The sequence below is a fragment of the Apium graveolens genome, chromosome 8 (genome assembly GCF_009905375.1).
Source record: "Apium graveolens cultivar Ventura chromosome 8, ASM990537v1, whole genome shotgun sequence".
NCBI lineage: Eukaryota > Viridiplantae > Streptophyta > Magnoliopsida > Apiales > Apiaceae > Apium > Apium graveolens.
The window spans coordinates 9,595,103-9,622,749 of record NC_133654.1 but is presented as its reverse complement, the minus strand read 5'-3'; the positions used below and the strand labels follow the sequence as shown (position 1 = coordinate 9,622,749).

Below are 27,647 nucleotides of genomic sequence, written 5' to 3'. Positions count from 1 at the left end.
GTTAATTCTTTGATAATTAGGGCTGTAATTCGAGTTGGATGGCTCGCGAGCTCAACTGACTCGAACTCGTTTGAGTAGACTCGACTCAATTTGTTTATTTAAATGGTTCGAGTTCGAACAGAAGTTTCTGCTTGTTTAATTACTCGAGCCGGCTCGACTAGACTCATAAAATTAAACGAGCCGAGTTTGTTTGTCTAGAGGTTTAGGCTGGATTAAGTATAAAATTAAATGAGCCGGCTCAACCAGACTCGTGAAATTAAACGAGTTGAGTTCGGACAGACGGTTAGACTCGATTAATTAAACAAGCCGTGTTCGGCTCAAAACTCGGTTCATTCAGTCCGAATTACCACCTTGGTCCGGAAAATATCCAAAGTATCCCAATACTGTATTCATAATTTTTATCTTCCCTATATATTCCTAATTTCTTCTCACATCTATATCAGAGAACATGAATCCGATGGCTTAAAAATTATTGACCCACCATCACAAATTCACAACCATTAACTTCCAAAAAAAATCAAAAAAACATTAATTTCCCAAACTACCCTTTACTTCATTTTCCACTCTTCTTCCTCCTATCTATCCTCTTCCATCACTTTGGTCTAAACACATTGTACTTGTATTAACTTCCGTCAAAAACATGTAAGCTCAAGATTTTTCAAACATAATCAGCCAAACACGTGCTTATTCTCCTTGAAACATCTCGTACAACGCTACGACAACTTTAAATTTTCGTATCCGTTGGTCAACTACCTTTACATTAGTTACTTCCGTCACAAGACAACCATACACGTAGACGAACCGAGCTATTCACGAACAAATAACCATACTGGTGTAAACGAACCGAGCTGTTCACGAAAAAATATTTGTGCGGAGAAAAACTGACTAGTGTTATAGAGCTGGTGTGATCATTTTAATATGGAGGTGTTGAAAAAATCTGAAATTTCTCGTGGCTCGAATATGATGGCATCTACGTCGAATTTGAGCAACGGTTTTTTAAGTATATGCCCATCATCGTCGAAAGGCGATTATTACGAGGAATCATCGCCGAAGATTGTAGCTGGTGATGAAGGCTACGTGTTTGAAGATGTTCCACATTTTTTGGATTACATTCCTAAAGCTAGTGTATGTTTTTATTGTTCTTACATTTATGCTTATTTGATTAATATCTCTTTTGGATTGCTTAAGTAAAAAAATTTTGTTTTATTTTTTTTGATTTTGTTTAATCTGTTGTTTATGATAATAAGCACTTTGATTATGTATAGTTTTATTGAACACATAGGTGAAAGGAGAGTAAAGATTAAATAGATAATACAGCAGCTTCTGCGAGTTTCGTAGTTAATTATTATTAGATGTTAATCTAGTAAAAAATTTAGTTAAGAAGCAGGGGAAATCGAAAGATTAATGAATTCTACTCGCTGTCTTTGCGTAATTTTCATATAGATTGAAAATTTTAATCTTGTATCAAGGTAGCTAGTTAGTTTGTGGCAAGTTTTGAAGCTTGAAATCAAGTTGCAAGTTATAAATGTTACTACCATTGAACTATATAAGTTTATGAATTAGGATGCTAAGCTTTATATTATTTGAGTGAATTATGTTAAAACTATCCTGATTTGATCTCTATGATGTTTATCACAGACTTACAGGAATCCGTTACAGGACAATCCTGCGTATGCTGTTGTAAAGTAAGATGATTCGTGTGCTATTTTATTTGCGGTTATTTTTTTCTTAATTATGATCTTTAGCCTTTGTTCAACATTTACTTGTAAATTGATTTGAAGTAGCTGATAACATTTTTCCAGGCAGTACTTCGTCGATCCTAATGATACTGTTGCTCAAAAGGTAAGGGTTACTCTTCAGCGGTTATTGTCATGTTTGGGTTGTCAAAGTTTCTAGTGACCGTCTAAGAGAACGAATTTACAAACGTTGTTGTAAAATACTACCAATCTACATGTTTCATGAGAGTGTTAGTCAATTTTGTTTTGCAGGTTGTTGTTCACAAGAATAGTCCAAGAGGGATACATTTCCGACGTGCTGGACCCAGTCAAAGGGTAAGCTCTCAATAGTCTACAATTGACATGTAAAAGGTCGAGGTCCTTATGATTGACATACTCCAATGTTGCTGAATGTTTTCTTCAGGTGTACTTTGAATCTGATGATGTTCACGCATGCATTGTGACATGTGGAGGTTTGTGCCCTGGTCTCAACACAGTAATCAGGGAGATAGTATGCGGCTTGTGTCATATGTATGGAGTAAAGAGAGTAGTTGGCATAGATGTAAGTCAATTTTTGTTAGAGTTACTATTTAGAGCTTGCCAATGGCTAAACTCAAGCTATATAGAATTGCCTTTAAATTCACTAATCATCTAAAACAGTGGCCTTCCCTTGTGGCCTAGTGTTGCAATGTCAATGCAGTAATAGAAATCTGATGTATTCCGAATGATTAATCCATGTCAAACAGGCACTTTAGGATATTGTCTTTTTCTAATAGGGAAACAACTAACAACAATCACTAGCATTTGATTGACAGTTGAATATCAAACACGAATTTGTCGTTATCTTTAATAGAACCAAAAAAAAAGTAGAATTACAAGATACCAGGGCAAGGATAGAGAAATTCCGTTTGTTATTATTTCTATTATCTGCTCTTTGAATTTTAGTCAAAATGCCCTTAAACGCTTGAAATTATGATGCTTATCCTTTGTTATTACTCCTGTCAATGATAACTCTGTGTTGTGTCACTAAATTAGGCACCTACCTATTCTGCTTCTTTGTTTACTAACTGTGCAACACAATGAATTTATCTGGTGGCATTTCAAATCTAAAACATTTGGTGGCTCTGTAGGGAGGATACAGAGGTTTCTACTCCAGAAACACTATTCCTTTGAACCCTAAGGTTGTCAACAATATACATAAACGGGGTGGAACCATAATTGGGACATCACGTGGTGGTCATGATACTAAGAAAATAGTCGACTGCATTCAGGATCGAGGAATTAATCAGGTTTGCACAAAAGATCGCCCAAATCAGGGTATAGGTTTCTTTTTGTTAGTTTAAACTAGGTTTAATCCTATTTAATTTGATAAACATCTGTGCACCAGGTTTATATTATTGGAGGAGATGGAACACAAAAAGGGGCAGCGGTGATTTTTGAGGTAAATTGATTAAGTGAAGTTTATTTTTCGCTGTTGTCATTTTTGTAGCAATCCATGAATCAATACTATTTACAAGTTGGGATAAACAGAGACTACTGTCCTTAGAAACTTACAGATTATTAGTAAGACTTTTGCTCCCTCTAACTTGCAGGAAATTAGAAGGCGTGGTCTCAAAGTTGCAGTTGCTGGAATTCCAAAAACCATTGATAATGACATTCCGGTATTTCCTTGAACCAAAATTTGATCCGGATTCTTGCTTGCTATGATTCTAGCGGTTTCTGTAATAACTGAGACTAATTTATCCTATACAAAATTTCAGTAGGTGATACTATTCTTTGCTACACAGGTTATTGATAAATCCTTTGGCTTTGATAGTGCTGTCGAGGAAGCTCAACGAGCTATAAATGCAGCTCATGTTGAAGCTGAAAGTACTGAGAATGGTATCGGGCTAGTAAAGTTGATGGGTCGCAACAGCGGTAGGAATCACTCAACTACTTATTCAGTTCATGGTTATCTGACTTAAGATTATATGGCCGTATCTCGTATTATAGAATTAGTGCTCTCTCATTTGTTTCTCTTTACTCTCATGTTATGACGATATATATTTTCTGGTTTATCTATCTCCTGTCATATCTTTGATCAATTGTACCTGACACTGACAAAAGATTACTTGAATGGCATCATGGCATGCAGGGTTTATTGCAATGTATGCTACTCTTGCTAGCAGGGACGTTGACTGTTGTTTGATCCCAGAGTCACCGTTTTATCTTGAAGGAAAGGGTGGGCTGTTTGAATATATAGAAAAACGGCTCAAAGAAAATGGGCATATGGTTATTGTCGTAGCTGAAGGTGCAGGACAAGAACTCCTTTCTGGAAGTTCAAAATCTACTGACCAGCGGGATGCTTCTGGAAACAACCTTCTACAAGATGTTGGAATTTGGCTCTCTCATAAGATCAAGGTATGCATTCCAACACCAATTTGTTTATATATATATGTCAAAGTCTTTTCTGTGCAGGTGAATTCGTTGAGCATAAATGGTGAATTGGTTGAGCATAAATGTCGTAGCATTTATGCTACGACATTTATGCAAATATTTTGCTGTAGCATCATTATTCCCTTTCTATTGAACAAATATAGACTCAAATATTTAATATCCTTATTCTCCATTGATAGATTGGACTGCATGTTGTAATTCTACTTCATTAGATATTTGTGTTCTGTTACATACATATGAACAAGATCTGAACATCTGCTCTGGTCATGAGAGTGGAGTTGTGAAGTTGTCTGCTCTGGTAATCATGAATTAAGATAAAGTAATTGTTGTAAATCTCAGGATCACTTTGCCAAACAAAAGAAGATTGGACAGCAAAAGATGACCATCAATCTCAAATACATAGGTTGGTGCTATATTCAAACATCTTAAAACATTGAGGAACACTATAAATGATAGATCTTCCTATGTGATGCACTTTGTTGTGTGGCAGATCCAACTTACATGATCCGGGCTATTCCTGGCAATGCATCTGACAATGTGTATTGCACGCTTCTTGCCCAAAGTGCTGTTCATGGAGCAATGGCTGGTCACACAGGCTTTACAGTTGCATCTGTCAATGGCAGACATGCTTACATACCCTTCCATGTAAGTTAGCGCTTTAATACATCAGAATTACTCTGAATAAATTCCCAAGTGGCTTTAAAATTCCGGTGCCTAAGAAAAGACTAATTGTTGAGTTTTATTTTGCAGTGCATCACGGAGAAACAGAACAAGGTTGTAATAACAGATAGGATGTGGGCTAGGCTCCTTTCATCGACACATCAACCAAGCTTTTTATCGCAAACAGATGTTGCAAAAAACATAGATAAATAACCATAATTAGACGATGATAGTGTAGATAAGTTGGTCAATAAGGAATGGGCATGTACTAGCCAACCATTTTGGTTGCTTTGCAGCATTCAGCTCTGCAGACAACTAATTAATTCCTTCACATTCTTATTATTTCCATTCAAATTTTATGCGGAAAGGCCACTCGCATGGCAAATCTTTGTATCCTGAGGTGTTGTATATTGTAATGTAATGACTCAAAGTTCAATAAGAAAATATATGTGAAGTTGAGCAGAAGTTAGTAATGTCTATATTATATAACAAGATTATGTCAATAGAGGAACAAAATAGTTACTTGCTCCAGCAAGGAAAAGTTACATATGTGTGACCTGTCAAACCTTTACATGCTTAAACCAAAATGTTTCAGCAAGAATGTATGATAAGAAAACTTCAGGAATTTGGAAATTTCCTATTTGACAAGTTAAAGTAGTGCCACGTCATTTTCTCGAGACTACACTGAAAGAAAGAGCAATTGAACAACCTTTGTCATCGAGAAGGGTGACACTAGCACCGGGCTAAACCTCAGACCTCGGACCTCAGAATCTGGATCTTTAGGTTCACTGTAATGTATGTTTGTATTCCCCCGAATTCAGGTAGGTTTTGGTGGTGCAAGCAGCATGTTGTGGGATGGAGGCAAGGCCATGAGGATGTCAGATGTGCATGTAGTAGTAGACACTGTCTGTGTGTCTCTTATAAAGAAAATTAGGCTTTATTGGATGCAAGAAGTGAAGAGGTAAGACTTTAGTCATATCCTTTTATCCAAACAGGTACAGAGTATATTAGGGTACCCATGGAAAACGAAATACAAATTGTGGTCATGGCATAAGCGTATGCTCTCCAGGGCTGATCACTCTGACTCATAGCATGGAACTCAGCGATAAAAGTTGAAACTGTGCTCAGGCATCCCATCAGTCCCAACTGCAAACCTGATGCTACTGTATCGAAGTCCTGGGTTTTTACCTGTGAGGCAACCAAAAATAATTAGAATCACTTACTGTACTCCCTTGCGTAATCCTATCATAAATTGAAATAATACAGTAGTAAAAGAGCAAAAAGGATTCCTTGTAAAAAAATTTAGGGAAATCAATGCAATGGATAGACTACACTACATAGACAGTGCAGTGAACGAAATCTCACCACTTTTTTAAGTACTGCAAGAACTGCCATGATACAAGCTGCAGACACATTTGCGATCAACGTACCAAATGGAACCCACTTTAAGGAGCCATTTTTCCCTAGTCCCCTCCCATTAAGCCTTGCCAAAAACCATCTCGTCCACACACCGAAAGGTCCAACCATGCAAGCCAACCACAGTTGAGCTGCACTGTTGCCACTACTAAATTCTTTTTTCTCAAAAACCCCACTTAGACACCATAAGAGGGCCAGTACAAGTACAAACATTATCAAAGCCACCGCATGAAATTTGTAGTTATCCACAATCGAATTAGATTTAGAACTTGAGTTTCCCCCTTTGGAACGTGCGGCTAATCTCTGGAGCATCCATTTGAATCCTTTAGCAGTCTGTATTCCAAATATTATAGAATATGCAACCAGAAACAGTCCTGCGAACTAACACAAGTCAGGAAGTTCATCTTGAAAAGTGAAGCAGAGATTAGTAATAATAAAGCCATAATAATGAGACGAGTTGAAAGGAATCCAATAATATACCTATAAAATAGCCAAGCACAGCAAAAACCCATTGACCTTCAACACTGAGGTCAAGCATTTTCTGATTCCAACCACTGAATGTTGTTACACTTCCCAAGTAACCAGTTGTTAATCCAATAGCTAATTGATCCGAGACTTTGGATATGCTGGATTTGAAAACAACACCAAACCAACCCATCAAGAATGAACCAACCTGCAGGAATAGGCATATATTAAGTCATATCTACGAATTATATATAAATAGATTGCATAATTGAAGTAAAATTTTAAAATTATTAGGTTGGGATCCAACCATTACCAAGTACCACTCTACTACACGAAGACCACACATGAGTTGTAAATGCATGTGCATAGGCTGAAAAGATCTACCTCTTCTTTAAATGCAGACTTAATAATTTTTAGAAATTGTATTACTTAAATTTTGTCAAGCTTCACCTATAGATGACAATTAAGGGCATGTTGAGACAATAGATGAAGCTTCACCTATACTCACTCTGAAGTTGCATTGCATCTATCAAGTCTAAATTTTAATCAGAAATTAGTCTTTGAATCACTTGTCATAAGCTACTTGTGAAATTTATCCTACCTGCTAGTTTTGAAATTTGTAACGTAATTTGATATACAAGCAATGTTCTGATGTGAATTTGTGGGTGTATCTCCGTAATTATATAATTTTGTGTGTGCACGAGAGGGTCAGTGGGTGTGAGTTTGTGGGAGGAGAGGGCGAGAGAGAGGGAGGGAGGGAGGGAGGGAGAAAGAGACCATATTAGATGGAAGGTCGAGGTACATATAGCTTTGGTCACTTGTGGCACCAACAACACCAGGGCCAAAGAGTTTCTGCAATAGATACCTTGTTAAAACCTACAAATATTAGAGAAGAAGGTCAGTTTTCACAAACTACATTCTAGATGTCAGAAAAATATAAGAAAATAAAAATCAGCGCATCAAAAAGAACAGTATGCAGCTATTTTATACAAGAATTCATGAGAGTCAAAGCTAATTATAAGAACATAACGCAGAAAGTTGCAAATTCCAGGAAAAAAAGAAGCAGCATTGATGGCTACAATCCAGATGAAAACTAAAGATACAAGATTAACAGTTTAACACTTATCACAATCCAGATGAAAACTAAAGATACAAGATTAACAGTTTAACACTTATAATAAAAATATAATCCTTGTTCTTATTAACCTCAAAGACATGTGTGGCTTAGTGGTATTACCCCAAGGATTCCCCAAACAGCAAGGTGAACAAGGCAAGAAATATACTGCAATAACCATGGGATCTCCGGTTTAGTTTCCTGCAGATGAAGACAAGTCAGAACTCGGGATATGAGTATATAGAAATCATTCATTTTCACGATCGAAAATTGTGATTGAATAGCATTCCATTCATCTTTTTTACACCAATATTTTTCGACGCTAAAGATCTGGCAATAGCCTGCACAGAACAATGATCAAACGGAAGTTCGGATTAAAACTTAACTTACTTGCTCTTTGTTGCCATTGTGCACCACGGCTTCCTCTTGGACAGGAACAACAAAATTATCATCAGGGACATTGTCATTAAAAAAGTGGATTCTACCACTCCCACTGTAACGCTTGCTTGGAAGTGCTCGATCGCCTATATCACCTGCCTCTGACACAGACTCGCTATCTATATCATTACCTAATTGAGAGAGAGAACGCCTCCTAAAAGAAGAACCTGATCTGTTTGATAGATCAAAACATTCAGTCTGACTGAGTTGAGAGTCTTTCATCGCACAATCCATAAATTTTGTTCAAGAGCAGGTGAAGTTTAATTCCAGGAAACTATGATGCTAATAAAATGGACTAGATAATATAAAAACCAGGATGATGTAATTGCTGTGAAGCTGCTCCACTCTAAACAATTAATACGTCAAATAAATGCTGCCATCAAATATGCCAGGCAAGAATCAAGATGATTGTTTTAATATTGTCTTATTATAATACTATACTATAATATTATACCGAGTTCTTTTAGAAGATTCATTGTAAAGTTAACAGACTTTAAAAAGTTTCTCCTACCTAATATTCAAACATGAAAACCAAATTGGCCACCATGGTAGATATATTACATGTGCAACACAATGATAAAAACAGCCTATTTGCTCTCTGGAGCGGAGTTAAGGTCCACGTACATTTTACTTTCCCCACACCCTACTTCCGAAAATGGAGTTAAGGTCTACATACACTGTATTCTTCTCGCGCCCTACTTTTGAGTGGGACACAACGGTAGATAGTTTGTTCACATGCACAACCCTATCTATGCACATTCACATGATGAATAAATTTGAGTCAACTCCTAGACATGTAGCATATACAAACGAAGGGTAAACATTAATATATGCCTGCAAACAGTAGTTTAAACTTTATTTTAAGTTCTAATTCACAACTTAAACAAGTCAAAAATGACAGGTACATCAGACACAAGGGTTTGCCAAAATTAATGGACCCCAGAAATTACATCACTGATGACTTCTGTAATTAAACAAACATACTTAGTATTAACCTAATACTAAGTATTAAACTAATTGTGCTTTCAAGAATAATAATGAAACAGTTAAAAAGTATCTAGCTTTTCATATCATAAACTCATAAAAAATGAAACTCAAACTTCATGCAAACTGAAAAACATGAAAAACATGAAAACAAGAACAACAATAAACTAAACATCCACATGAAGATCCATGTATGCCCCATGTGGCCATGTATCATGCAAGAATCAAGATCAATAGTTCAGATACCAGAATAATGATTTACATACAGATACATAAAATCTTAAACAGAAACTCAAAATATCATATTCAAGATTATGGTATGAATCAAATAACCAACCAAGTAGGTTTAATAATACCTTGTTGGAGATTGGGCTTGAAAGACCATGCTTCCATCTATCTCCATAGCACGGTAAATATATAAATATATATAATATTATAATATGAAACTGATGATTTCTATATATATCGATGGGAGAGAAATAAAGGTTATCTTTTTATAAATCTCGTGTTCAGTTTTAGTTTGTGTTTCGAGGGTAACCACATAAAATAGTTGTTAAAGGAACAAAAAAGAGAAGGATTCTTTTCTCAGTTGTCCCGTGATGATATTGACTGAAAAAATGTTTTAATTTTTTCATAAAATGATTAGAAATAAGCTTATCATATATATTTTCAAAAAATATATTAACTATTATAATATTAATCGGTACACGCTTTTAATGGATATCGAACTAGACATTACATATCGAGACACAATAAAACAACCTACGAGTTCATTGTTGGGATTTTTTTAAGTATGCAAATTAGGGGAATCAAGCTGGTTTCCAAATTTTCGTATTAAACTACTCCCTCTGTTTTTTTATTTGTCGTTTTGACTTTTGCACACATTTCAATATACTTTGACCGGCTAGTTAAAATTATCATTTATAAAATTTTATTTTTGTAAATAAAAACAGATAACTTAAATTTTTAATTCACAAAAAGAAAATTTTTAAAATCATATTTCTAACTAGCCGGTCAAACCATATTAAAATACGTGTAAAAGTCAAAGCGACAAATAAAAAAACAGAGGGAGTATCTCTGATCGTTACTCTATTTTAAAATAACTTTATTTTAAAATTTTCATCTTTTTTACTTCAAATTACTGTTTTTCTCCAACCATTCCTTCAAATTTTATTTCAAACCCAATATATATACATATAAAACTATACATACACATAGGGACGGAGCGAGAAACCTGAGTATGGGGTGGCGTAATTTTTTTTGAAATAACTAATATATATTTTTAATTTATAATATATTAAATAAATTTATAAATATTATTTTTAATAATTCCAATGTACAAATTATACTTGAATTCGTTTATTTAAATTTATAACTATCGTAAATATTATTGATATTGGTACTAAATTCATAAAATTTATATATTTTTGAGGGTGCGAAAATTGAAAATAATTTTTTTCTCTACTAAATATATAAATATATAATCCTTTTTCATAAATTTTAATATTAATTTTATATTTATACTGGAGTTTGGGGTGGCGGCCGCACCCGCCAACCACGCCTCCTCCGTCTCTGCTTACACACATATATCACTATATTATAGAACAAGTATAATCAATATGTGTCAACCTGTAATTCGTTGTTTTATATGTGCGGTGCATTTTCAAATATAGAGTTGAACAACATATTATTTTAAAAATAAAAATGAAGTTAAACGGAATTTAGAGAGTTTACCTTCAAATATAGAGTAATATAAAGTGAAGGGAGCTTTTAAAGTAATTAAAATATTTTTAGTTTTTTTCATAATTATACTTCCGAATTTTTAAAATGAACGAAAATAAGTGTTGATAAATATAAATTTGATACAGCTTCACTCCAAATTTTTAATTTCAAAAATGGAATAAAAATATTTTATTTTACTTTATTCCCTTTCAAAAACTCAGGAGTAATGTCTAAAAGTCAAACTATTTGTATAAGTAGAGGAAGAACTTGCGGGAGGCGGGGCGGTGTCTCGATCCCCGGAAACTGTCAAAATTCATCGAAATTTTAGTGCAGAATTTTGGAAAAATTAAGATAATTTGATTCGGTTTCACTGAACATTATTGAGTCTGCCTGAATATTATTCGGTTACTCGTAAACCATATTCCTGATTATGCCCATGTATATGAGGATGTTATATCAAATACTCACTTCTTGGATCAAAATACTTAAGGGAACTGATCTTCAGCCACCGTTGGATAGAATACAGCAGCCGCATTATTTTATTACGGGTGCACTCACCTGTCGCAATGAAACATTGCGGCAGCCCGCAATGTAATATTGCGGCTGGTGTATCCCAAACAAATTGACTGTGGATAATTTCCCATACTTAAAGTATCAAAATTTGTAAATAACTAGCCACGAAATATACATTTTGGGATCCATATTTACTTTTTAAATTTTAATAAACAAAACATATGTATAACATATGTATTCACTAAAAATACTTATTAACGTTCATTCTTACCATTAGGATATTTTGGACAAATAAAATTTGAACTTTTATTCGGCTAAAAAAAGAAAGTGAACATTTTTCATTAAAATTTGAAAAGTTGAATATATATTTGGGAGATACTTATTCTGGGAATATTTGTTGTTACTTTTTTCACATGTGGATATTTTGAACAATTAAAATTTAAAAATAAAATATTTTAATCATTCTTTTTTTATATGATTCATTTAAAAAATATTATTTTTAATCACATATGTCTTACCATTATTACTTACAAATAATTTGTAATTAAGCATATGTGTTTTATTATTATTGCTTGATAATTCGTATATATTGTTCATTAAAATCCAATTTCAAGATATATATATATATATATATCAATGAATTTTCTATGTTTCCATTTTCAGCGAGTACAAAAATGCCAAAAAAAACAAATTAAATACATCAATTCAAGTTTTAATATCAAGATAATAACTACTAATAGGTTGTTTTCATTTTCGATTCCAAATTTCAATGAAGTACAAAAAGAATCATATTCCAAGTAAGTACGAGAAATCACGTTCATGAATTTGCTTACAGGAATCGTATTCTTGAGAAGTACAAAGGATCACAATCATCTATAAATTTTGTTCACTTGCCGGATAATGCCAAAATAAAAAAAACAAACATAACCGATTGATAAACTTAAATATACATAATTATGATATATATAAAATTATTAATTTTATGATAAAATAAAAGATATTCCCTAATAGAAATAAAAAACGTAAAAATGCTAATTCAAGAGCTTCCCAGAAAATATATACCCAAATAGAAAAACAGTCCAACTAAACAATATTAAAGAACTTGTTCGCGTACGTAAGGGATGACTAAGTTGGTTAAAGATGATAAATCCTATCCGTCACAGATTTGAATCAACCGGGGAGAATTTATAATTATATCTCCTGAGTAGGGCTATCAATGGATCGGATATCCAATCCGATCCGAGAGTAAATGAAGCGGATATGGATCACTTAAAACAAAATTCGATCCGATGAAAATTCTGTCAGAAAAAAATTCGATCCAATATACATATCTTTAATAAGATCTGATTCGTAAAAAATCCGATGTGAATATATATATATTGATTGATATAAATAAGAATAAAAAATCACTGGATAGTTGTGTAAGTTATATTTAAATATGTTTATACGTGGTCTTTAATCTGAGAGATTGAGTTTCACTGTTACTAATTTACTAATTTAATACACAACTATTCTGGTTTTGTTTTGAGGTGACTTGACTATTCTGTTTCTTGTGTAGCATTTTAAGGCATTGATATTGTTTAATGTAAGATTTTGAGCTTGATTATTGCTCATTTATTAACATCCAGTTTAGCTAAATTTAGGGGATAGTTAGCCCAGTATTGTCAAAATAGTTTGCTTCAAATTACACATTTTTTGCTATTTGTGAATCGTTATTATTAGTGATTTCAACATATTATAAATGCAGCTTTTTTCTAAATATAACGGAGCGGAGTTCCGATCCGAAAATCCTACGGATCAGGATATGGATCATGTTTTAAAAAATCCGGATATGATCCGATCCGAAGCCGGTAAAAATACATGAATCAGGATATGGATTAAGGGCGATCCGATCCAGATCTGATCCATTGACAGCCCTACTCTTAAGGCAGAACTTATCGCTTAAATGCGATTTAACTTGATTTGCTACGATAAAAAATAGAACTTGTTCGCAAACTTATTACAAATAAAAATAAATTACAAAATAGTCAAATTTTAATTTTCAGTTTCTATCATGCTACCAAGGATACTAAAATTTATCTATTAATCCTAAATTAATCCTCTACAATGTACATGATCGATCCGAATTATGAAATCCGATTAAACAATATATTATTCTTAATCAGTACATTCAATATAATATAAAATTTCAATAATATTTAAATACTTATCAATTATAAAATATAATAAATATATATAAATTTATAAATTATTAATAAAATAAAGTTATTAAATTAAATATAATTAAAAAAATTGAATACATACATTTTTTTCTCCGATTAATCCTAAATCAGTATGCGTCCCATAATTGATTTTAACATCCTTAAACTTGTAAACTAAAGTGCCCCTTTTGAAACCACCACCATCTTGTCAAAAAACAACTTTGCAAATCTGTTCCAACTAGTCCAAGAAAACTAAAGTACAAAAGAGATGGGGATCAGATTCATATTAATGGTGAACAAACAAGGCCAAACAAGACTTGCCCAGTACTATGAATATCTCACTATTGAACAACGTCGTGCTCTTGAAGGTGAAATTGTCCGAAAATGTCTTGCCCGCAATGAACAACAGGTCTACATATCTATTTATTCTTAATTATATGTGTATGTATATGTATATGTGTTTTTTTGGTTGATTTAGATTGTGATTGGAAGTTTAATTTGTTGATTTATGTATTTAATGGTTTAGTTTATGTATTTATGTGTGTTTGATTTGAGCAAGATCAAGATTTTTATTAAGGAAAGAGGGTAGATGATTTGGAGTTTATTTTTAGGGAGGATGGTGTAGTTGGGCTGAGAAATCTATTTTTCGGTGAAGGGGTGGAGTTTAATTATAGGGATGATCATTCTCGTAAATTGTTTATCGCATTTTGATGTTGTAATCAGTAATGCCTTGCCATCACGTAATGTTTTCTTAGCTTGGTTGATTTCATATAATGGATTTATACTGCTGTAAAAAAATTGAGATCGGTTACTTGCGTTGGCTAGTTTTTGACTTGAAGGTCTAGATTTTTTAGGTTAGCTTGAGTATTCCTAAGACCCTAATGGTTTTAACTGATTGGAATTTGGATGTGATAGTTGGATATTACCTTAAAGATGGGTGCAGAGTGATTTACTCTTGAAAGTCAAAAGACGGGCTTTTGGTGGGAGGATATGGTACCAATATTGTATAATTAAGTCCTCGTTATTTTATTATGTTTGCAGAATAGAAAGGGAGGTGTCAAAGCTCCAAGATCCATTTAGTCACTCCAACATCTTAAGCCTTGAGGTTTTGAGATTTGGTCACTTGAAAAGTACATGCTCACTTAAACATAATGTTTATATGGTTTTAGATCAAAGTGCCCACTCGCCATAATCTCTCAAGTTACTACCCGATCTCAAAGGGGACTCATTAGGATCACTAGAATCGTTATACATATCACTTCGTTAAATTTGAAAAAAAGTTTTACGAAAATTTAAGAGACTCCTAATCAGCAAATGATGTTTATCTCTGTGCCAAGTGGAATACATCTATAAATACACACATTATTATATACACGTGACATGTATATATACATAAATTGCATGTTACATACATCCGTCACTTGACTATTCCGTTATTTTTTTTCCAAGACTTAGCGAAATGATAAACATAGTGATTTTAGTGATTTAAATGAGTCCCCATGGAGATCGGGTAGTTACTTGATAGATTTTGGTAAGAACGGTGAGCACTTTGAAATAAAACCTTATGTTTATACCTTACAAGTCAAACTATTTATTCTGTTTTGATATTGAAATTTATGTATTTGGCTCATGTTTTTTACAAGAGTTGCAATAATTCCCTTGACATCACGCTGTCATTCTTTAGCTTGGATGATATATCTAATGGAGTGATACTGTGAGAAAGGTATAAGATTTATTTACTAGCTTTGTCCAATACCTTATTGGAAGAGTTGGTCACCTAAAGGTCTAAGAGCTCTGTTATACTCCTTGTCCTCATGTTCAACCCTTACCCGAGGATGGTTTCTTATAATCAAAAATAGGACGTGAACGTGATAGTTGGATATCACCTCAAAGATAGGATCATATTGTTCCACTCTCTATCTTAAATATGATCTTGGTAGGACGAAAAATACCAAAACTGTAAAAGTAGGACCTTATAAGGTTTTAGTTGGTCCGCCTAACAAGTACATTGCCCACTTGAACATAATAATGGTTATGAATCTTTGTTTTTTGGTTTATTCTAGAGTTTTAGACTATCTAGCTCTACCTTAAATGATAACTAAATGAAAACCGAGGGAGCAAATAGGAAATGGAACTATAAATTTTGTACATTTAAGGCTTGGAGTGTTATCAGTTTTTGCTCACGTAAAATATTCTACATACTTGAATTTATAGATTATTTATGTTTGTTGTAATTGTTCCACTTCTGCGAGAGATCACGTACAAGTACACTTGAGTATTTTTATGAAGGAGGAAACATATATTTGTACTCACAAGCAGGGAAACAGAACTCCACAGCAAATATAGACAAATACAAGCAAAGCCCTCTATGATTAAATACTGGGGTCTAATAAAGAGTGTGCAAGTGTCTAGGGCCGAAAACGTATATCAAGAATATCACTAAATACTAAGGATATCGTTCTAATTTCAGTATACAGTTTGTTGAAATTTAGTTACAGGGTCTAGAGTCTAGCTGTTAACTCTGATGTATATGTAGCTATATGTGTGAGCATTAAAATCAAGAATGTATGATGCAACTTCAGGAGTGTAATTGAATTTCAGCTTTGTTCTACATTCATCAATGGCTTTTACTTTTCTTTTGGGTCTAGTGGTTCCAAGCCGCAGTCTCAATCATACATTGATACTTCACTTTCTACGGAGTAAGCTTATTAGCAGAAAAGAAAGTTTATAATTACCCAATTTTCTTTAGATTCCTTTACTCTTGTATATATAAACCTTTTCAATACTATTTGGACGTGCTGTTTGCCTTGCTATGACCTGTCATGCTGATATATTTACGAATTTGGTAACAGTGTTCATTTGTCGAGCATAGGAATTACAAGATTGTCTACAGACGATATGCGTCATTGTTTTTCTTGGTTGGGGTTGACAATGAAGAAGTAAGTTTTTCCTTTTATTCCAATTTTTTAGGTGGTGCCTGTGTAAAAATCAAACATGTTCTTAGAAATGTATAATTTAATTTATTGTCAAAGTAGGATTAAATTTGTCATTCTCATGTTTTGCTTGTTTGAGAAAATAATGCAAGGGTACTAACAAATATTTTCATCACAAAATGTATGGCGTATGTATGTGCACGTAGTGACTGAGCCTATATCCATCAAATACTTTAGTTTCAAGGACAAAACCACTTGGAGTGAGGTCACCTCCGACTATAAAAATATTACTGGATATTATCACTGTTGTTACGTCGACGACTAGTCGTCGACTAGTCGGCGACTAGTCGACAAGTCGACATGTGGGAAAAAGTCGAGGCTCGACTTGTGAGTTTGAAGTTCATGGGCTTTACCCGGATCCGACCCGGAACCCGGCCCAAAACCCGACCAAAAACCCGGTTTATTACTGACCCAAATTGAAAAAAAAGGGTTTGTTAGAGTTTAACTTACGTTTTGTTTGTCTCAAACACAAAGAAAGAAAGGGCACAGCCGCAATACGACGACTTCAATCCTATCTCTTCTCCGGCGGCGGCTCGTCTCCATTTTCTCCGGTAAGTCTTTCTTCTCTTTGTCTCTTCTTCTCCAATCTTCTATCTCTTCTTCTCTTCTTCTTCTCTGTGTTTCTTCTTCTTCCCTCTTCATCTTTTTAACTTTTTTTAACGTCGTGTACGTATGTATATACAAGTATATATATTAAACTTTCTTTTTAAAAATTTAATATAATTTCTTTTTACTTTCTTTTTAAAAAATTTAAACTTTCTTTTTAAAATTTCGATTTTGATTTTTACTTTAATTATCAAAAATTGTTTTCATTATTTTCATTTTGATTTTGTTCACTGGTTTTTTCATTACTTTTATTTTTTTAATTATTCTTATTTCACATAATATTATTGTTATTCTTTCAAAATAATTTTAAAATTTACTGTAAAAAACATAGTCCCCTTATTTTTTAATTACATCTGAATTTTAATTTATCAAATTTCCAAAAACAAGTTTTCAATTTTATTTATATTTCACAATCAAACAAACTTTGTGTACATTTACACCTCGTCATCAAATTACAATGGGTCTTTCTTCTTTAACTATTTATACACCTCTGTTACAAAAATAAAAAAAGCAGAATCAAAAAATGATCTTCTGCTCCCACTCTGCTTCACTTCACTCTGCTTCATTACAGTACACCCACTGCTACACCTCTGTTGCACCTGTATAACATTATAACATTAATTTCAACATTTTCCGAGGAGAGCTAGAGGTGGTTCCACTCTAACCTATGCTCGACGGAACACTAGTTCGACACAAGATCGGATTGATGAAGAAGATGAAGATGAAGATAATATTCCTTTCGATGATGAGGAAGTGGAAGATGATTATGGTGTCCCACCCGAGGAGAATACCCAAGGAGGAGATGGAGATGATTCCGAGATGGATGAATATGATGCATGATTGTGTTTGTTTAGTTGATTTGACTCTTTAGTTATGTTTTTATTTGATTAGAGATATTTGACTTTGGGTATTTGAACTTATTATCTATTAGTTTTTACTTGAATTATTATTTTGAAGTTTGTTTACTTATATTATATATTATAATTACTCTAAATAGGATATTGTCGACTATTTACGACTTTTTACGACTAGTCGGGCGACTTATCGACTAGTCAATTCCACGGTACTCGGGCTCGACTTGTCGACTTGTCGACTTAATAACCATTCATATTATATCTGTTAATGTTCTGTCAGCACTTATATTTCTGCTTTGTTTACATGTGTCGATTTTAAACTGCTTGAGGAGGTATACACGAGAAGGTTTTCTGCAGCAATTTTGTCTTGAATAATTTTAGTGTACCAGTACCTATAGAAAACAAAGCATTATTTAGTGCAAAATCAAGGGATTGAATATTGCAGCGATTTCCATACTGATCAGAGCCCCGAGGTGTCATGCTTACAGTTTTGTGTTTCTACTTTGGCAGAATGAGCTTGCAATTTTGGAATTCATACATTTGCTAGTTGAAACCATGGACCGCCATTTCGGCAATGTGGTGAGTCCTCTATATCAAGTTCTTAGAGAAAAATATTCTGTCAGTCCCCTGCCCTCCTCGCCCTCTTCCTCACTGCATAGTTCTTGTTGGGATCTCTCTCCTCTACCCCTGTCCTCTCTTTTTTGTTGTTCTGAAAAATAATATATCTAGTAAATATATAAAAAGTAACTATACAAGTGTACAAGGTCTACGGTCAACAAACTGCGCGCAAGTCCTCGTTGAATAACAACTAAAAATATTTATAGTAATTTTTTATTGAGTTAATTGCAGTTTGCAACCCCTATCTTTCATTAAATAACAAAACTATATACTTACTTTCAAATATACAATTTGCAACCCCTACTTTAGAAATCAAATACAATATGCATCCTTTTAACCATTTTATTAAAAATATTTATATTGTGAAGGGTAAAATTGAAATTCAGCAAAATATTTAAATTATAATTTTTTTTAAATTAAACTAAAATTTAGAATTTCAAATTATAAAAATAATATTAATGTCAATTATTTTATTACTCGGTATAATTTTTAAAATTTTAAAATATAGATATATTTAGAAACTTTATGATTATATATATAAATATATATTTTGCTTAATAAATATATTTTAAGTATTTAGCATTATGATTAATTTAGAGTATTACTACTAGAAATTAGTTATAATTTTTTTCATGTAAAAAATGCATTAAAATAAATATTTTAATTAATTTGAAATTTTAGTTATTAATATTAACATCTCAATTTCAATTTTATAACTGCAAGGGATGCATGTTGTAGTTGATATTGAAAGTTAAGGGTTGCAAACTGTATTTTACGAAGTATGTATAATGTTTTGATTTTAAATGAAAGGTGGGGTTGCAAAGTGCAATTAACTCTTTTTTCTTTTAGCAATGTGGTTGCTTTCATCCTTTAATATTCTTTCTGTACCGTCTTGTAGTGTGAGCTGGATATCATGTTCCATCTTGAGAAAGCTCACTTTATGCTGGAGGAAATGGTGATGAATGGGTGTATTGTGGAGACGAGCAAGTCGAACATTCTGGGACCAATACAATTGATGGACAAAGCATCATAAGTACTAAAACTGGCTGCATAAAGTTGGCTTGGAATATGGAACTTTTACCCGTCAAAAAGATGAAACCTTGCTTCTGTATCTATAATTGTGTTTTGTACAAACACAATATCACCAGCAACCGCTTGAACTATTTGCTGGGTAAAATAGAGATGTATCTGGTTTTTGATTTGAATAACCTCTAGTTTCTGGTAATTATTTTTTTCCACTGTGTCCGACAAAATGATGATATGTTATTGGCAGAACTTTACAATATTTTTTAAACACATAATTTTGTGAGACACCTATTATTCCTGCAAGTACATAGTGCTGAGTCTGCAGTATGAGTAGAACTCGACAAGACTCTTAGCCTCTGAAGTCCTTGCGAACACACAGCACCGTGTATTATGATATCTGGATTTAAATATCACTAGTTTGAGGAACAAAATACGTATGCAGTTGTTTCTACGGATGAATGCAAACTCAAGGGCTTATGAATGTCTATGTACAGAAGAGTTTACACATTTGAATACAATGCTTCTAGAACTATGAAGGGTGTTGTTTATCAGATAGCGGCAGGCTTCCCATCTTTCCGAGGGTCGCTAACCGCTGTAAGAATTCCACACAGGACTTGATCTTTTGGAACTTTCCCATTTTTCCGACCCATAGGATTTGCATTACGAAGGTCTTGAACAATTAGCTGGGAAATAGCTCCCCCTGATTTGGCTTCTAGTTGATGACCTCTCGCTCCCAAGAATCGCCTTACTTCAGAAATAAGCTCTATATGTTCACCATCAATGCAAGTCCAGTCTTCATACAAGACCACATTTGGAATGAGCTGCACAAACAAATAGCATTCAGTCAATCAGTAGTTTTCTGATACGCGAGTGATATGAGCTGTGAGCATGCTCACAGACGCAAGCACGCATACAGGCAAGTCAAGTAAAATGACCTTGTGGTACACTCTTGGACTCTGAACAGCTGATAAAGGTTCCATTCCTAATGCAAAGTGGTTAAGGAAAACTTGTAGAATTGCTGGAATTATGTACAAGCCCCCACTTCCTCCGATAACCCCCACCAATTGATTTTCCTGTTTACCAACACATAAAACTTAGTGTTCATTCAAGATACAGGCAATGAGACTGCAAATTTATGTCATCAATATATCATGTACAATTTTTGCCTGACCTTGAGAACGACGATTGGGGTCATGGAAGATAATGGCCTCTTCTTCGGTTCAATAAAATTAGCTGGAGCTGGTGGAAGATGATCAGGGGATATTTCTGCAGGCGTGGAGAAGTCATCCATTTCATTGTTCAGGACAATGCCAGTGGCGGGAGAGAGCACAGTTGCTCCGAAGGGATAATTTACTGTAGTCGTCAATGACACAGCATTTCGATCAGCATCAACAATGCAGAAATGACTGGTTCCATGGTCTCTTAGCTGACTCCACCTTTTAGTGAGAAATATAAGGTTCCAGTCAGTCAGTCAGTGGTGGTACCATCAGTAAATTTTACAGCTAGTTGCACAAATCAAGGCCATAAGACTAACCTGGGCATATAGTACTCAGAGGGGAAGGTGGTATTGTCAAATATTCTCTGCTGAATTCTCTTGGCAAAAGATGGAGAAAGCATATTTGCTGCAGTTTCATTGATGTTTACAAAGTCGGGGTCTCCCAAATTCATTCGAACAGCAAACATGTGCTTTAGTGCTTCAATCATGCGATGTATACCTAAAGACCCCATTGCAGCATAGGTACTTCCATAGCTATCTAAGATATTTAGGACCTAATGTTTGCAAATAGATGTCACTGAATTAGTTTAGGGAGGCATGTCATGGTAAAGTAGTCCTTAACAGTTAGCAACAGAAGCATGAAGCATCTGATTATGTGGTTTATTAGGGGTGGAAAGGTGCTGATTAAGCGCAGTTAAGGCCTTGACTTAACGTTAATTTCAAATATTAATAGTGCTGGAAAATTTTGTTGCAGTCTTTTTGAAATCTTGCTTCAAGCAAACTATGCATGCTTCAATTAATTTAGTTGAACTGGAAGTTTAATTAAGGAGCAAAAGGGTACACACCAGAGAAAGACCAAGTGTTCCACTTGAAGGAGAAGGCATCCCTAAGATAGTGTAGCCCATGGCGTTCACGGCTACAGCCTCTGTGACATCCACCCTGTAGCTCCTCAAATCCTCCATCGTCAAAATTCCACCTGCCTCTTTGACATCCTTAACAAACATTTCGCCAATCCTACCATCATAGAAGGCTTTCGGCCCTAGTTCTGCTATTGCTTCTAAACTGTGACCAAGTTCCACATTGTAGCACTTCTCACCAGTTTTAAGCAGTTTTCCATTAGGTGCATAAACTTGTCTTAAACCAGGGTCCCTCGTGATTGAGTCAGAGTGTTCAGCAATCGCCTTGCCAAGATATGGAGCAATCACAAATCCATCTCTAGCGAGTTTGATGGCTGGCTGGAACAAAATCTTCCAAGGTAATCGTCCATGTCTTAACCAAGCTTCGTAGAGACCAGCTAGCTCGCCAGGTACGCCCATTGACAGTGCTCCTATGGACTTGGTTTCAGGATTATCGTCATACATAGTCTGTTTATTGAAACTTTACAACATTATTAAATGACAATAGAGACTTCACGGAAAAAAGAAAATTAAAATAGAAGCCACAATTAAAGTTCATTTCACAATCTTCTTCTTATTCAAATGCTTCAGTAAAATCATAACCTGGGAAGAAGCTAAAGGAGCAGTCTCCCTCATATTGATTGCCTCTGTTCGTGAAGTTGCTGAAGACCGAACAACCATAAAACCCCCACCACCAATCCCACTAGCCATTGCATTAACAACACCTAGGCACAAAGCAGTTGCTACTGCAGCATCAACAGCATGTCCGCCCTGTCCAAGAATCGATACTCCAGTCTTTGAACACCGCGCATCATCAGCAGCAACAACTGCTTTATCCGATTCAACAACTTCACCATTTCCATAAAACAGACCCTCATTACCATACTTTCCCCCTCCCTTAATTATTCCAAATTCCAAGTAGCCAGTTAATGTAAGGCCGGCAACTGAATGTAGAACAAAATTGCCAACATCAAATAGAATGATTAGTCCTTCCAACTACATCAAGATTCCAACTATGCTAGTGCCAGATAGTTCAAATCTTTTCATCTTATGATTTTCTTAGTATAACAAATGATTGATTATCTAAAACTTGAACATAACAAATGAACTAAACAAGTCTAATCTAAGCAGTTCTGGAAACCTGAAGACTTCAATATATGTCATGAAGAAGGACTAATACACATAATTATGATCTCTTGTCCATGACCAAAATTGGCATCAACAAGTATAATAAAATTATGGTCTATCAAGAAGACAAAAACACATGTCAAATAATCAAAATCTTGATGATCACACTTCTTGCAGTTGCAAAAAACATAAAAATTCACCAGATCATCCAAAATTCAAGAACAAAAACCAATAAAGACTAACATAAAATAATGACTAGAAATGAAAGAGTTGACAAATGATTATAAAAATAGCTATACATGTAATGGCAATGAGTGCAGGAAGAAACCACAGAGCTCTGAACCATCTTCTTGTACTAGAACTCCTTGAAGTCACCAGAAGTGGATCTTCTAGTCTCTGTTGCTGCTTCATCATCTCCACTAAACTTGGAAAAATGAAATGTGAGGACAGAGTGGAGTTTTTTTTTTTTTTTTTTTTTTTTTTTTTTTTTTTTTTTTTTTTTTTTTGCCTAATTTTGGCTTATAGCCTTACAAATGAGTATCTGTTCTCAGAAATTCTCGGGGTGAGCCAGGATCGAACCCAGGATCTGGGACGACAGAGGATAAGCCCTTTACCACTTGAGCTATCCAACCGTGCTCAGTGGAGTTTTGTTTTTAAGTGACAGTGATCTGACCTGGATCTTTTTTTCTTGTAATGGAATCTTAGGTAGAGTTTAGTTCAAGTTGTGGCCATTGTACCAACCAAAAATAATAATTTTATTACAAGTATAATAATATATAATAAATTACATGAATATTTTAAATCACACATGGCTGACTATTGTGAGAGAAGTAACGTTTGTGTGCAAGTAAAACCTTTTTCATGATTAGTTTATTCGCCTGATGGGCTGTGCTTGTTTTAGGTTCTTTTTCAATTTATTTTCGAAAAGAAAATCATTCGGAATTTTCAATTTCATGAAAATATATAATATTTTTTTTCTTACAAATCCGAATTGGTCTTCCTATACCTTGACTTTTTAGATCAACTTTTTCTTAAATATGATATTAGAGATGACGGGAGGGTTGACTCCTTGTCATCCTCAATATTTCTTAACATTTATTATGAATATGAAAAGAAAATTATTGCCTAAAAAATGGGCACCAGTCATTCACTCTTTAATCCATGGGCTCTCGAGAATGATGGTGAGTATTAAAATTCAAATACATGACAATTCTGTAAAATTTGGTATGATTTTAGTGTGACGGATTACTTCAATAGTTTAAAATGAATAAAATTCAAATACACGGCAGCTCAAATCAAAATATATCTATACTATATTATTATAAGTAAAACATGATTTCGTTTGGTCGGTTGTTTAACAACTTCCTAACAAGTATGCTAACACCTTCCAAAATAAAATTTAAACAAATATAATTTTATTAAAAAAATAAATCTATACTATACTATTATAAGCAAAACATGATTTCGTTTGGTCAGTTGGTTAACACATTTCTAACAAGTATGCTAACACCTTCCAAAATAAAGTTTAAACAAATATAATTTTATTAAAAAAATAAATCAAGTATTTAATATAACTACAAACTATATGAATTGTTATACAACTTAATATTAATTACGCTCAACTTCTTTCTTACCTCTTTTGTAGTAAACCAAACACTTTCAAAATTAATTTTAGTAATTCAAATTTTAATATAACAATATATTTAATAAATTAAGAAAAATATAAAAAATATTTTAAAAATAATATAAATTTATCTATCTATACTATACTATTATAAGCAAAACATGATTTTGTTTGTTTGATTAGTTAAACCTTTCCAAAAAAACAGGCTAATACTTATCATTTTTCATTAGAAAATAAAAATAAAATTTTAGGCTACAGAGACTCAATGAATACCCCTCTCTCTCAGCAAAAATACTTTTGGTTCATCCGAGGACTAAAAATATGTGTAACCCAAAGTTCTCACACTCAAAACACACGTCGTTTTCATGTGACTCGTTAATAAAAATCTTTGGCCATTTATATCAAAAACATATTTCGATCGCAAAATTAATAAATAAATTTGAAAAAATAAAATTAAATAATTTATATTAAAATTAATATCATAAATTTGAAAAACTTAATTATTTTATTTTATAATTTACCTTTTATAGTTAAAAGTAAATATAATAATACTAATTATATGATAATAAATATTAAAATTAAACCATATATCGCATATGTTATATGCTATTTTAAGTGTAATAAGTTATTTTAAGAGTAATAGGTTATGATTAGTTTTTTTTTTGTTAATCCTTTCTTAAAAAATAGTTAACATGACTTTCAAAAACATTATTAACGTTAAAAATAAGAAAAAACATATATCTTTGACTCTTTTAAATTAATTCAAATAATAATTCTCTCCGAATTGGAGACCAAATAATCTCATAATTAATTAATTCTTAATAGTTAATGCACATCAGATTAACACAAATACTATATTTAAAAATTATATTAAAAATACATGTAATTAAAAAAACACAAAGCTTGCATTCTCTTACTCTCTTAAATAGGTCAACATGAAATATGATTCATTATATTGAAATAGGATTCCTTATGTATAATAAACACCGATAACTAAAAAATGTGTATGTTTTCGAAGTAAAAAGAAAATTTGAATTTAAAGTTTGTACACTAAAATTTTAGTTATAAATTAAAGAACTTAATGTGTAAGTATTAAAATATGAGTAGCCATGTCACATTTTAATATTTTTCGATTTTAATGGCATAGTATTGATATGTGATAGTATTATTAAATTTTAAAATAAATATATGAGAATCGTTTTATTCAATATGAACAATATTCTAAATCTTAATATGTTAAATATCCACATTTGAATCCATTAAAAGTATAATATAAAAAATGTATGTTTCATTAATTTCAACCATACATAATTATTATATTTTATTAATTATCTTTTATAAATTTTTTATTTTTACAAAAAATATTCTCTTAACCAGCCCATCAAATAAGTGGAAGATTCATTAAACTGCGAAACGTTACCCTGCCATAATGTGATATGTTTCCAATGCCAATAAAAAGTAACCCATCCAATAGTATTTAACATCCAAAAAACTGCCAAATAAAATGCGTCCCAAGCCGAAATATCACAAGTACCGCCTCGTCCCGGGCCGTCGCACGGAAAACTATAACCGAAATCTTTTTTATCCGGCATTAATTTGGAACCACGTGCATCTAATAATATTATGTTATAATCAGTCGTGCATTGCACGGGTTATAGACTAGTATTCTTAAATATTGGTGAAGAGTATTGCAAATTTACATAGAAAATGTTAAGATAGTCAATTTTTTTATAAAGAAAATAACCAACTCCTTCGACAGTTTAAAAAGGATAAAATTCAAATACGCAGCAGCTTAAATTTAGTCTAAGGCTCTGTTTGAGATTGCTGTTAAAAATTGCTGTGTTGTTAAAAAAAGTGCTGCTGAAAAAAGTGCTGTTATAAAAATCAAATAACTGTTTGGTAATTTTTTTGATACGTATATGTGTACATGCAAAAAATTAAAAATAATGATGTTTTTGGTAAGGTTTGATGGTGAAATCAGCATCTGCTTCTCGCAACAGCTGAAAAGCAGTTTTTTCTAAAAGCATGGGGGACTTGTTTTCTCTAACAGCACCTTTTAGGCCAAAAACACTTTTCCGAAAAGCAGCTTTTAAATTTTATCAAACAGTTTTTTAACTGCTTTTCAGCGAAAAACTGTTGTTGCTGTCTGCAACAGCAATACCAAACACACCCTAAATCTTGCTAATGGTTATACTTCTTCAAGCCCATGTATACTTTCATTTCATGACCAAATTTCGTATTCATAAAAATGGGATGGGCTTTTAAATTTTCTCGGATTCCCTTAAAAGGCTTTGGCGGGCTTTTCTCTGGCCCACCATCCACTAGGCCGGATAAAATGTAAAATCAAACTTTATAAACTCGACCTTAATGGGCTATTGGGCTGGACAAATACTTGCAAAACATTGCCATCAATAATTCACACAACCAATCACCGTGATAAAAGTTTGTTAGGTCATGCAAAATTGTCACAAAATTTTGGAATAATTGCTTTTGGAATTGAAATTTATTCGATCATTAAATTTAAAAATATTTATTTCTGTAAAATTCCTGTCAGGAAAATTTATTTATTTACCGAGAATATAGCACTCCACCGACAGTCAAATAGAATATTAGAAGTTTAAATGAAAATATCACTCTCGAAGTGTCATACAAAGTTACTAGTGTCTTGGCCACATAATTTGTAGTGACAGCAACTGACCAAGTATTTCAACGGTGTAAATCTAACAACAAATCTTTGTCATAATTTAATATTATCTCATTCACATCCTGTTTTTGGGGGAACTTGTTTAGTTTAATTTCCTTGTAATCAAATATGTGTAACCCATTTGGACCGCAAGTTTTGTTCTAGACTTTAATTGCACCAACTTAATCAAGTTTATTAGAAAATTAGGGGTTTCTTTTCGAGAAATGTTAAGTTTTCAAAACTGTTCCGAAATTCTGACCCGGATAGATAATGTTAGTAACTATCCTGATAATGAGATAGAACTCATTGTGTTTTTATATATAAACACAAATTAAAATG

At 33.2% G+C, this 27,647-nt stretch overlaps 4 protein-coding genes across 6 annotated transcripts; 2 read left to right on the top strand and 2 right to left on the bottom strand.

Annotated features, from left to right (window-relative positions):
• The first annotated feature begins 462 nt into the window (after positions 1-462).
• LOC141678543 (ATP-dependent 6-phosphofructokinase 3-like) lies at positions 463-5,276 on the top strand. Its single transcript, XM_074484889.1, has 13 exons — positions 463-1,125; positions 1,639-1,685; positions 1,803-1,842; positions 1,989-2,051; positions 2,140-2,277; positions 2,846-3,004; positions 3,103-3,156; positions 3,308-3,376; positions 3,503-3,632; positions 3,850-4,115; positions 4,491-4,554; positions 4,642-4,796; positions 4,902-5,276. The coding sequence occupies exons 1-13, from the start codon at positions 919-921 to the stop codon at positions 5,022-5,024; spliced, it is 1,515 nt and encodes a 504-aa protein (XP_074340990.1). The 5' UTR covers positions 463-918; the 3' UTR covers positions 5,025-5,276.
• Positions 5,277-5,723: 447 nt separating this feature from the next.
• LOC141678544 (fluoride export protein 1) lies at positions 5,724-9,764 on the bottom strand. Of its 2 annotated transcripts, XM_074484891.1 has the most exons (7): positions 9,585-9,764; positions 8,197-8,416; positions 7,930-8,007; positions 7,470-7,568; positions 6,708-6,900; positions 6,177-6,601; positions 5,724-5,999 (listed from the first exon to the last, which is right to left on the bottom strand). In XM_074484891.1, exons 1-7 carry the CDS (start codon positions 9,629-9,631, stop codon positions 5,781-5,783), a joined length of 1,281 nt encoding a protein of 426 aa, XP_074340992.1. In that variant the 5' UTR covers positions 9,632-9,764; the 3' UTR covers positions 5,724-5,780. The 2 variants fall into 2 exon arrangements, with proteins under 2 accessions (XP_074340992.1, XP_074340991.1); XM_074484890.1 differs by lacking the exon at positions 9,585-9,764 and having other exon boundaries at positions 8,197-9,173.
• A 4,078-nt stretch (positions 9,765-13,842) lies between these two features.
• On the top strand, positions 13,843-20,020 carry LOC141678735 (AP-4 complex subunit sigma). The gene is made up of 4 exons (XM_074485107.1): positions 13,843-14,073; positions 16,517-16,603; positions 18,628-18,696; positions 19,634-20,020. The coding sequence occupies exons 1-4, from the start codon at positions 13,933-13,935 to the stop codon at positions 19,766-19,768; spliced, it is 432 nt and encodes a 143-aa protein (XP_074341208.1). The 5' UTR covers positions 13,843-13,932; the 3' UTR covers positions 19,769-20,020.
• A 103-nt stretch (positions 20,021-20,123) lies between these two features.
• LOC141678734 (glutathione hydrolase 3-like) lies at positions 20,124-23,728 on the bottom strand. Of its 2 annotated transcripts, none has more exons than XM_074485105.1 (8): positions 23,651-23,728; positions 23,301-23,462; positions 22,477-22,817; positions 21,823-22,341; positions 21,296-21,531; positions 20,933-21,197; positions 20,697-20,834; positions 20,124-20,582 (listed from the first exon to the last, which is right to left on the bottom strand). In XM_074485105.1, the coding sequence occupies exons 2-8, from the start codon at positions 23,413-23,415 to the stop codon at positions 20,310-20,312; spliced, it is 1,887 nt and encodes a 628-aa protein (XP_074341206.1). In that variant the 5' UTR covers positions 23,416-23,462; positions 23,651-23,728; the 3' UTR covers positions 20,124-20,309. The 2 variants fall into 2 exon arrangements, with proteins under 2 accessions (XP_074341206.1, XP_074341207.1); XM_074485106.1 differs by having other exon boundaries at positions 23,301-23,451; positions 23,647-23,665.
• Positions 23,729-27,647: the final 3,919 nt, after the last annotated feature.